We start from the raw sequence: 13,123 nt of genomic DNA on the forward strand, positions 1-13,123 counted from the left end.
GCGTTGAATTTTCATCGATGTTAAGCCTAACAAAAATTTTTTAAAATAATAATCGTCGCTATTGTATTGTTAAAAATTAGAAAATTAAGCCTCGTTTAAATACTGGCTCCCTTTCATGGTCGAATGAGTGTTGCCAGCTAAAACACGTAATATTAAAGTAGCCAAGACATAGCCAAATATTGTAACGCCACATCACTAGCGGACATTTGAAATTTGCCGACTAGGACGGTCGGTTAACTGAGGGGTCGGTTAATCGGGGGTCGGATAATCGAGGCTCTACTGTAATTCCAAATAACACATTTGATCACAATGTTCAAATAGTATTTTACATGTTCTGTCATGTCAAATTTTTTGTTTTAGTCTACTGAAAATATATCAAAGTGAAAAAAGTCACCCCAAAATATTCCCATATTTTCTGTCATCGATAAAAAATCCCCACTCTGGAAATGTTTGTGGCATTGCATGAAAACTGTCTTCAGTTCTCAACATCACTTCCTACTTTTCTGTCCAAACTGCTGTTTGATGTCATGAAATTGCTACATGTGTGGTGCATGGGAGTAGACATTCTGTTTTTACTGAAGTATGCTTTGTGATTCAATTTTATGCTGAATGCTGAAATAAGCAAACTATTACCACTTTAATAAAAATATTGCCAAGTGTAATTTTGGTACTATGCAGTGCGATCCCTGAATAAAACTTTAGCTAAATGCACAATGCAAGATTAAATTGTTAGCAGGTCTTAGATGTAGACTGAAAACATTTGTTTTTCTGGATTTTCATCAGTCTGCTGGGATAATTTCAAAATTAGAGCGTTTTTATCTGCATTAAATTGTTATACCCTATTCACACTGTACATTTTAAGCAGGATTAAGGTTTAAGCAAAATTAAGTTAAGTCGCATTTCCGAAAACAAGATTAACTACTTGTTCACACTAAGTAATTAAAGTGAATTATTCACTTAGCCCTCAAGCCGGTATACTCAATATTACATTTTAAATAAAATCAAACTTTTGCTTATTTTTGATAAATCATGATAAATTAATTTATATTTAGAAATTTAAAATATAAATAACTTATTTAAAATGCATAAGACGTTAGTTAAGAATTATTAACATTTATTATTAGTGATGTTGTTGTCGTTGGCAGCACAATTCTCTCAATGTTTATATCACTTTAGTGATAGAACTGTGATAAGAATGGATTCTTGACAGAAATTTATATTATTATTATTATTATTATTTAAACTTTTTGTACTGAAGCAGTGTATACATGCTATCAGAGAAGAGTTTCGTTTGTTCGAACATTTGTACATCTGCTTCCGCCATTATTTTTGAACTTGTGGCGGACCTCAAGGAAAGCTTGAAGTGACTTAAGCTTCTTTGAGAAAGCAATTTAAGCTGAGCCGGTTGTTGGTAGTTAAACCTGTTTAATGTTAAGTCAGTTCCGTTAGTCATTTAGGCTGGCTTAAAATATACAGTGTGAATAGGGTATTAGAGAACATGAACCACTATAAATTATAACTAGCTAAACTTACAAAACTAAGATATGGTGTACTCTAGTGTACAAATATGAAACTGCAGGTAATAAAAGATATTCAGAGGGGGATAAGAAGAGGGAAAGTGAACATTGTTAATATCTAAGCTGTTTCATTTCTTCCATGAAGAGTGAAATTGATGGGTCCAGCAGATAGAATTGCTATGGGGTTTTTGATTGTGATATGCAGGGTCTTCCAAATGAACAAAATGCTGTTCCATACACAAACAGAGAAAAAGACATCCAACCTGGAGCCTGGCAGTGAACCACAAAGGTTCCAGACTCCAGAACTCCACTCAATTCCATGATTATTGTCTTGAGTTCATGGTTTGTCTGTCATGCTTGATATCATCCTGATGCTCCATTAACCTAGTTGAAAAGCATCCTAGACATTGCTCCAATGTACAGAATTGTGGTAGCAGCAGAACCTTGTCTTAACAGAATTTGGTAAATCCCCAATCTTTTGAGAATGGATTTCTATGATTACATACCGCCCTCTTAAAGAGCTGTGGTTTGATGAATAGATAGTATCCATGTTTCTAACTCATTAAACCCAAAATTGGCTTTATTCATTCAAAATGAAATTGATGTCTGATGGAAAAGCTATTTGACAGATTTTTTTTTATACTAGTTCTTCTTATAGCCTGAAGGGTAAAAACAATCGTCTTTATGTACATGAATAGAAAATGTTTTCAGAATTTAGAGTTAAACAGGTGAGTTGAGGTGTAAAGTAACATGCCCTAGATGTAGGATGGAAACATTTGTACACATTTTAACCAAGATGATCATTGAGAAAACAGTTTTAAAGTTCCTAGCCTGATGATGATGTATACACATGTTATCAGAGAAGGTTCATGTATTTTCCCATACTGTAGCATCTCATTGTGCCACCATTAAGATACTGAAGAACTATGGAACTGCAAAATTATAGAATTGAAAATATAATTGATTTTGAAATTACTAATAGAAATTTGTTCATAACGTCCACTTTGTTAGTAATTGTAAGGGTTTTTATATCTTAAATTATAAAGAGCATTTTCAATTGTTTTTACACAAATTTAAAGTTTTTTAATGTAAAAAAAAGTGTGCTATATGCATTGTGGAGAAATATCTTTTAAAACTGGTAAAAATTTAAAGTAAAATTAAGAAAACGTCAATCCTATTTTTTTTATTTCTAGAAAATAATTGGCAAAATTTGCTTTTGTAATTTTACTAATATTCCACTGTTATCATCTGTCAGGAAATATTTATATCACCATTTAATTCATAAAATAGTCCAAAATATTCACAGAATATTATAGAATTAAGTCTAATGCAAAATTTGGATTTTTGCATAGTTTCTTCTACAAACTTGTATTTTTAAATTTATTTTCATCAATTAGTACTATAAAATCTTGGAATAATGACATGAGAGAATGCCACCTTTTGGAATATTCAGCTATATTTGAATATTAAAAATAAAACCGATGATTACCAAGAAATGCTTATTAATAGAAGTTTTGACTCTTATAATTATTTTTCAAGTGGTAAAATAGGTGACATTTTAATTAATTAATTGTCACAAAACACTTATGTCCTTAAGACAAATGTAGATCCGTCACAAACCCTATTTTCAAGTAATCATTTTATATGGACATTGTGTCTTATGATGGCAAAGTTATTTATCTAGCTAGATGTACTGTACGTACATGGATGGCTGGTTACCCATTCTCTTCTTAATTTTTATCACATGGAAATGAATCTATTGAATGGTTGGTTGAATACATGGACAATCTCAATGCATCATGTTTTTGTATATTGTACATTATGCGTACAGCTTTCAAACCACTTATAAAGAACACACAGGCCATTATCACAGCCAACCACTGCATAATATCTACCTGAACTGGTTTTATAAGGCATGACACCAATGAAAAACTAAAAATTGCAGACCTAAACTAACAACTAGTAGTATATTAATGGTTGCTAAGACATACACCCTCATGTGGCAGAATTCAAAAACACAATCTGGAAACTTGTGCATACTATTACCAATTTTTGTAATTACAGTCTTAATAAATTCCATTTTATTTACAAGAAATTGAGAGGAAGGAAATAAATACACTCTATATTATAAAGACTAGTGGCTGCATTTAAATACTGAGATTGCTGGAAACATATGATAGGAATAATTAAGGGGCAAATCAAATTTGTGATAAGTTCTGAAGGCAAGCTCCATGGGCATTTTAGGTATGTGGAGTTCCAAAACTGGGATGACTCAATTATTTTCTTATTTGAAAAATATGAGTACTATCTACCCATCAAACCACAGCTCTTTACAGAGGGTGGTATGTAATGATAGAGATCCACACACTATTCTCGAGAGATTGGGGATTTACCAAATTCTGTTAAGATCAGGTTCTGATGCTATCACAATTCTGTACATTGGAGCAAAGTCTAGGATGCTTTTCAACTAGGTTAATGGAGCATCAGGATGATATCAAACATGACAGACAAACCATGAACTCAAGACAATAATCATGGAATTGTGTGGAGTTCTGGAGCCTGGCAGTGAACCTTTGTTGTTGGATGTCTTTTTCTCTGTTTGTGTATGGAACATAGCATTTTGTTCATTTGGGAGACTGCATATCACAATCATAAGCCTCTGTAGCCATGTCATTTGCTTGACTCATCAATCTCACTATTCAAGACAATAGTGAACAGCATAGGTGTTAACAACCTTCTGAATATCTTTTATTAGCTCCAGTTTTATACTTATACGCTATGGTATACATGTTTTATTTTTGTAAGTGTAGCTAGTTATAATTTATAAAGATTCAAGCACTGTAACAATTTAATCTTGTATTGTGCATTTCATTAGTATTTGTATGTTAAAATTTAAAACCTAGCTCAAAAAATAATCAGATTTTATGTGTTAAAGTTGGCTGTTTGAAATTCTGTATTCCATTCTAGAATTGTTTCAAAAATGAAATAAATTTGTAATGATGGTGTTCAGCATTTGATTGAACTAGCCTGAAGATTGTATCAATACATTGTTGAAAGCAATAGCAATGTTAAACTTCACCAAATATTATACTAGATACACACAATGTCAGGCAGTATTAAAATCTTTTTTATAATGCAAGTACAGTACTTTCAATGATACAAAATCATTGTCATCAGGCAGCTGGTTGAACATCTTGAATTTGTAACAGATTGTTACTATGTGCAGTTTTAAGATTTTGTTTTTTCTTGTACTTGCAAGCCTCAAATTCTGTTGTGAATTTGAAATGTTTAAATGTTGAGAATGTTGTACTGCACATAGTGTGTTCTGTTCCAAATTCGAGCTGTTCACTAACCTGATGACAATTTTATATTGTTGAAAGTACTTGCATTATAAAAAATATTTTAATACTGTCTGATAATGTGTGTATAAAGCACTAGCAAGTTGTTTTCTTGTTAATTCATTAGTAAATTTTTGACATAAAGTGCATAAATACTTTAAATTCCTAACCTTTTATGTATCAGTTTAAAAGTTAAATTATCAGGAAGCTTTCTAATATAGCAGTATATTTTCATTTCCTTGTAAGCAGTGAATATTTTGTTTTGTTGTATCTGCCTTGTTGGTCTGTAAATATCAGAACAGTCTTCATTTTTATTGGCTAGCAACTTCCTGTTATTGTTTGCTAAGTTATGGCAATACAACATTTGGGTGATCTGCCTAGGGGGGGTGCCTTTAGAGAGGTCTTTTTAAGGGTAATGGGCCCCTATTCAGGCATTACAGACGTGGAGAAAACACAGAAAACTCCATGTGGTTAGCCCATCCTGGGGCCTTAGTCTCTAGTTTTTCGTGTTACAACTCCCAACGTGTTGAAGGTGTCATGTGGTACCATCTCACACACTGACGTCATATTGGTAGTCTCGAGTTCTAACTCACGTGCTTTCCCATCTCACCATGCGAGTTGCTACTCACGTTGAGTCGAGCATGTGAGATCGCTACACGAAAGTAAAAATGGCTGACGGATACGCAATTCTTATCGCTATCGAAGAGTTAGAAAGAGCCGAAAGACGTTGTTTGAGAAGGCAACGAATTTTTCGACCACGAGTAGATGACATTTCTTTTCGTGTCAAGTCAATACTAATAAAAAAAACTTTAATTCATAATTGATAAATGTATACAGCAAATTTTTCTAAAAATAAAAAGAAGTATCTAATTCATCGAAAAAGAGTATTAAAATGATAGTAAATTATATGTATAGATTATTAAAAGCATAGACACTACATTAAGATTATTTATTAATCAGAAGTGTTAAGTTCTGATTAATAAATAATCTTAATAGACAAAACAATTTAAGAAATAGATCAAGGAAGAAAACTATATGAAGAAAGGATTAAGTTTAAATACATTTTCCATTACATAACGGATTTTTTAGGTTCAACACACGCAATTAATTTTTCAAGTAATTCTCTCCACAAAGCGAATTGTCTTTTTCTTGTAAATTCGTTGTCGAATTTTCCGCTGTTCATTTTCTTATTATTTTCTATATATGTTACTAATATTTCTTTTTGTTCTTCGCTTATTTTTTAAAATAAAACATTCGAGGTTTTCATTTTGTTTCTGCGTACTATATTGCCACAAGACAACTTTTAACTGTAGCACGTGTAAACTAATTCGCGTTGATTTGTTTACAACTTGTTACAGTTAAGTTGATTGGTCGAATCATTATAGTCGCAAACCCAGATGCATTGTAAATAATCCCATCATGCTTATCGACAAACGTAAACAAGTGAATATGACCTACTTCCGCTCGCCTTTCGAGTTCACTCGAAGGGTCTACCTCGAGACTACCGATTATGTGAGTCATAGTAACACGAGTGAGTTCGATGATGTCAGTTCGAGTACAACACGAAAAACTCGAGACTAATGGCCCAGGTGAGGTGCAAACCCACAACTGAGCTCCTGATGTTCAGGGAATGGAGCCACTTGGCCACTGGTGGACCATTTCTGCTTGCAACAGTAAAAAGTTAAAATATTTTTTTCACATGTTTTTCTGGACTCTATCCAGAAAAACATGTGAAAAAATATTTTAACTTTTTACTGTTGCAAGCAGAAATACTATGCTACAGAAATAAGAAAATATTTCTGATCTTTATTTCTGTATTACTCTTCCACTAATGGGAATGAAGCTTTACAATTTAAATATTTTGACATGTCAATTTACCAGATGAACAAGCCAGGTGACAAAATAACCATTTCTGTTTATCAGTTTCCAATGACTTTTTAAATCTGTTTCCATATATGAGATGGATGATCATATATCATGCTTTTTGTCCACAAAATATTGAAATTTTTGTGGCAAAAATTTGTCATGCAATCAGTAACATACTTGAGAATATGTTGCACTGTTCTATGCATGAAACATTTTGAAGAGCTGAAGGGAGTTTGCACATGAATGAGGATCACTTGCAATGATGTCATCTTCAAAACATGAAAGACAAACTATGTTGTTTGAAATCTTGCACATGAAAATTTGTTAATAAATATTCCAAAATTAATAAACATCTATTAGGATCACTTATTTTCCTGCTGGACCCTGTATCAATTAAGTTTTTTTTTATTAGAATTGATTTAAACTTATCTGCAAGAAAGAATCAAATTATAGTTAATTATAATGCATAACAAATTAAATTACATGTATATATTTTAATTTTATATAATTCAATAATTCAGTTTTTATTGTTTCTTATAGTTTTGACATTCTTTGATAAAGAAATATTAGAAAAATGGCAACACAGGATAAATTAACTCGAATTGCAATAGTTAATAGTGACAAGTGTAAGCCAAAACGATGTAAACAGGAATGTAAGAAATCTTGTCCAGTTGTTAGAATGGGTAAGATATTTTTGACTGTATTATTAAATTGTTTCAGATGTGATTTGATTAATTAAGGTAGTGAATCAAGCAGTTAATTTGTTTATTGTATGAATTAATTTATCATAAGTTATCTAAGTCCTGAATACAATTTGGCACAACCCATAGCAAAATAAATACAGTTGTAATCTTTAGCAAAACTAGACAAGTCAATTACACCTAACCAATATTTAAATTTTAGTAACAATTTTGTTTTTCTTATTTTTAATAATTAAATTTTACAAAATAATAGTTAACTAGAATTAATGAATCAGGTTTAAAAGTCTGATTCATTAGTTCTAGTTAACTATGAGTATTATTTTGTAAAATTAGTAATAAAGACAAGAAGCTTTTTAATAGATAATAATTTAAGTTTATTAGATAATAATCTTTGTGAAGAAACATAATATTTTAGAATAATTGACAGTGCCTATTCATCAAGAACAAAACCAATTCTCATACATACTTTTCTCAGGATTATTTCAAAATTAAATCGTATATCATTTTAGTTAAATTACTGTAACTTTTTTTGTAGATAACATATCAGTGTGTATACCATGAAATATTGCTAGAACAGAAATGAAATGTTCATATAAACTGCATGTCTTAGTGGCTGTTAAAAACACAACACTAGTATATGTTAGAGGATATTGTCTTAAGCATTTCATTTGTTTCCTGTTTATTTTAGCAGTTCATTATAGATGTAATTATAAAATAAGCAAAATGAAATCTACATATTAATTTAAAGAGGGTTTGAGTTTGTAAGACTTAGTTTGAATGAATGGTTGGGTCTAAATATGGTTCAGGTATTAAATTAAAGCTCTTGTAGATAATGCCATTGAAGAGAGAGATTTAAGAAAGGTTCCATAGTTCAGGTATGGTGGAGTGGCAAAGGGTACAATGTTAAGTGTACACTTAACATTGTACCCTTTGCCACTCTACCATTGTATCCTTAACATTGTATCCTTAACAGGACAAACACATGTTCTGGTACTTGTGTGTCATCTAATGATTAATTTTTTTTTGCGATTATTAGAACAACCTGTTGCTCACCTCTACTCTGAATTCTTGCTTTTTTTAATATTACATGTTAACTAAAAGACTTTTTGCATAATTTTTTTAACATGAATAAATTTAAACACTTACATTATCTATTTAAATAATAAAATAAAATTAAGAATTAGTTTTATTTTTGAGCTAAACTATCTTAATTTTTTATAATCTGTAATAAAAAAAAGTAAATATTAATAAAATAAATGCATGTATTTTTCAATGTAAAGTTCTTCTTTACAGTGAATATGAGCTGAACAAATTAACTATTGAACCCATATCATTAGATATTATCAACATTGAAATTTTTTCAAGATTATTTTAAGCATTTACTTTTATTATTATTATTTATTTGATATATAAAGTAGAAATAACACAAATGATAAAAAAAAATTTAGACAGTAGTCATTTTTATTTTTGATCACATGATAAATGTAATGCATAAAATGCAGTATGTAAATAGCTTAGTTCAAGTGCAGTAAAAATTGTTATTAGTTCAAGAAGTAATATCAATTTAAATTGCATTAATATTTGCATATTATCAGTGTTTTTTGAACTATATTTTACAGATAACTTTCTTTTCAAGTTTTTCAGAAAATAAGTTTTTACATAAAATATTCATAGGTAAATTTCACTTCATTTTATCATATGTAATTAATTATGAAAAATTTAATTGAGAAGTTTTATGGAATAAGGTATCATATATACTTTTTTAATTAAGTGTTTTATTATGCTTATCAATTATGGATTTGGATTGTCTCCTTTCTATAATATGCAGTTTAATCAAGCATATTTAATATTTACACTTTACTCATTTCTTAACAAATTTCATGCAAAAAGAACAGTTTTTTGAGAATTCTTAAAAACATCAAAATTTAATTTAGGTACCTTATTCTATAAATTTTTTCAATTTTTAATATATCTGTATAATATTAGTTGAAAATGTGTTACATGGATAATTATGCGTTTGAGGAATGTATTCCAAGGTTTAATATATTACTACAGAATAATTTTCTTAATCTGTGAATTTTTATATAATGCACTTTCATAAATCATAATTTTTTATATCTCTCTCTTGTGAAATCTTAAATTTCATTTTAACATTGTTTTAATTATAGATTCATAAATATAAGATTAAAATTTTAAAAATTTATTTCAGGTAAATTATGTATCGAAGTAACTCCAAATGACAAGATTGCAGCTATCTCTGAAGAACTTTGTATAGGATGTGGTATATGTGTAAAGGTATAGTGTAATTTATGATCAGAAATAATTGGATGTTAAATATAGTATAGAAAAAATTGAGGCTGAATTAAAATAAAGGAAATGTGTAATATAAATATTGCTTTGTGGAAAAATACTAGGGAAGTACTGAGATGTTATCAGTGCAGTTTCATCAGTTTAACTTTTTAAACTTGAGATTGGCCAAAATCACATTAATTCATTCAAGACAAAATCAGCTAAAGGGTAAGTTGTTTGACTGCTTTTGTTACACAAATTCCTCTCATAATCTGAAGGGTAAAACAGTTTTCTCTCCAGTTACATAGAAGAAAGAAATTTTTTGAGCTTAGAGTTAAGTCAGTAACTCTTCTCTAAACTGCACTTCGTAAAAACAACTAAACCTCAAAAAACCTTTTAAAATGCAGCTGTTTTATTATGTTTTCAAATGTTTTCAGTTGATTTTTGTTATTCTTGAGAAAGGTCGTTGAAAATGACTAAAAACATTCAAAAAGATAATAAAATTGCTGCATTTTAAAAGGTTTTTTTCGAGGTTTAGCCAGTAACTCTACTATTACAAAACAATACTAAGAATAACTTGAAATGTATTGAGAGTATAAAATTTATCTATGATTAAGTCAGAAAATATATGAATAAAATTAGTGAATAATAATAATATATTTTATAGTATTAACTTAATACTTTAATTGTAATTAATTTGAAATATATATGTAATACATAAATAAAATTTATAATTGATTTGATAGCCAAGAATTATATTTTGAATTTAAATCACTTTTTAGTAAAAGTAGGAAAATGCATTTTTTAATGAAATAATAATAATTTAAATAAATGTAATTATACTATATAGTTAAATGATTTTCATGAAAGGGAGTAGAATTCTGTACTTATGAATTCTAATAAGCAGAATTTGTATGTACTAGCTGTACCCAGCAAAATATTTGCTGTAAAAAATTGTTCAATTACAAATAGATAAAGAAAATAAAGAAGCAAATAAATTTATTTACATAAAAGGTATATTATTATAAAACTTATCAAATCTCTTGGTATACAGCATTTTTTGTGTAAATACCTTCTTAGTGAGGTATTCATTTCTGAATGCAAGTTAAGTTGATTAGATTTAATCAAATGTAATTTTTAATTTTTTTTTTCTATCTGTAAGAGATGATCTTGTTTATTTTGTTATTTTATTCAAAAGAAAATGACATCAGTTCTCCTGACCAAAATTTAATTTACAAAAATATTTCCATTAATAATGTGAAAAAAAGAATCAGAAATTAATGAAAGAGTGTCCGCTGAAAAGTTATTTTCAGAAATGTTTTTATACTGGATGGGGATAAGTTTCACTATGACAAGCAAAATTGTGTATATTTTTGCTCATGGTTGGAGTTAGTATCCTCATCCTTTCAAACAGCTATTTTAGTTTTTGTAAAATTAATAATTAAAATATTTTTTATTTTTTTCAGAAATGTCCTTTTGAAGCTATATCAATTATTAATCTTCCTAGTAATTTGGAAAAAGATACAACCCACAGATATAGTCAAAATTCTTTTAAATTACACAGGTTGGTTTGTTTATAAATAAATAAAATTTGAAAAGATATTTAATATATTTTAAAAGTGTAAAAATTTTCACATTGGAGTGATTTAATATTTTATCTGACATCTATGCAAAATTATGCTAAAAATCATTAATGTGAATTATTTAAGACATGTTCAAAATGAGATATTTGTAATAAATTTTGTGTTCTAAATTTTTTGAATTAGCAGATTTGTAAATTATTATTTCATTAATCTGAATTCTTACAGAAGTATGTCTTGATTAATTATTAAAATGGATTTAGTCATTTTATTAATTTAAAATTATTTATAAAATGTAATATTAAATTATTAAAATTTAAAAATCATTAAGGGCCAGAGTTAGGGCTGAATTTTAATTGCTAAGTTAAATGTACAGTACTTTAATCTACAGAATTACCCTCAAAGTATTATAAGAATGTAAATCTTTGGAATAAACTGTATTTAAATTAACAGGTTGATTGTGAGTGGTTAAAATTTATTCTGTAGATTAGTCCAAGTTGACTGACTTGCTCTGATTTTGATATGGATAAACTTTATTTTGACTATTTAAATGAAGTTTTTCTTAATGGTAGAATATTTTTAAAAAGAGAACCTTAAATGTTGTATAGCAGTTTCAAATTTTAAGAATCGATTTTGATTTAAAAGGCTAAAGTTTTATGTCAGTTGTCAGAGTTAAGCAAACTTCATTTTAAATAATAATTATAATACAGGGTCTTTACAATTAAAGTTCCACTTTCAAATGACCATAAAAGAAAAACTGCTGGACAAAATGTTATGAAATTTGATAATAGTTTAAAGGAAATCCATGGGATTTTATTTCCTTCCCCCAAAAAATAATTCAAAAACTCACCACCAGTGGGGAATGGTGCTTGTATGCAATATTGTTAAATGAAATACTTCGTTGCTAAATTAAATACTTCATTGCTGGAAGTACTAAGGTGTTTGATTATTTTAAGTATTTATATTCCAGTAAGTTATTTTAATTTATTTTATTGCTAAATGATAAAATGATAATAGATAAAATTTGTGATAATACAATGTTAAAAGAATTAAGAATTAATGAATTTAAAATAAAAAAATTTGATGACAACATGACATGAAGACATTGGCTGAAAATGAAAATGAACAATTTTGTAGAATTGAAAAATGTGATACACTTACATGTCTAACATTCTTCATGATATTCTAAGAGCTACTGTTGAGAACACAGTAATGTGATTTAACTTGCTTTCAGAAAATGGTGGATGCCACATTGATCATGCTTTGTAACATGTTTTAGAAACAGTTAAAAACATTTTCAACTGATGTCATCTTGTCTTATTTCATTTAACAATATTGCATAGTGTCAGTCCCCGCTGATGATAAGTTTTTGAACTATTTTTTTTTTTTTTTTTTGAGGGGGGAAATAAAATCCCATGACTTCCTGTAAACTATTACCAAGTTTTATAACATTTTGTCCAGTTGTTTACCTTTTATAACCATTTTAAAGTGGAACTTTAATTATAAAGACCCTGTATATTAAATAATTAATCATTTCTCATAAAGTATATGTATCAAAATATTGTAGATAGTATCTACCAAATTTAATATATATTTTTGTTTATACTTCATTCCACTTCATGCCTTCACTTATAGATTTGTTTTTCTTCTCCATCTTGTTTGTTATTTCTTTTGGAAACAATTGGGCAATAGTAATTATTTTAGTTAATTAACTGGATGATAGCTATCTGTCGAGTCAAAGCAACTTGTGCATTGAGTGTAACTTATTCTTTAGATAAATGACAAGGTTAAATTTATTCCACAGATAATTATTTTGTAGATTAAATGGTAAC

The 13,123-nt window shown here is 28.6% G+C and overlaps 1 protein-coding gene across 1 annotated transcript in view; it reads left to right on the forward strand.

The window, feature by feature from the left end:
- Positions 1-13,123, forward strand: part of LOC111627929 (ATP-binding cassette sub-family E member 1) — a 53,367-nt gene that overhangs the window by 1,918 nt on the left and 38,326 nt on the right. Inside the window, exons 2-4 of the mRNA XM_023371616.1 lie at positions 7,262-7,404; positions 9,632-9,717; positions 11,178-11,275. Of these exons, the coding sequence (XP_023227384.1) occupies positions 7,296-7,404; positions 9,632-9,717; positions 11,178-11,275 (293 nt within the window). The 5' untranslated portion in view covers positions 7,262-7,295. The remainder of the gene's footprint in view (positions 1-7,261; positions 7,405-9,631; positions 9,718-11,177; positions 11,276-13,123) is intronic.

This window comes from Centruroides sculpturatus, unplaced genomic scaffold (genome assembly GCF_000671375.1).
Source record: "Centruroides sculpturatus isolate CEXI.00-Female unplaced genomic scaffold, Cexi_2.0 scaffold230, whole genome shotgun sequence".
In the NCBI taxonomy this organism is placed as follows: domain Eukaryota; kingdom Metazoa; phylum Arthropoda; class Arachnida; order Scorpiones; family Buthidae; genus Centruroides; species Centruroides sculpturatus.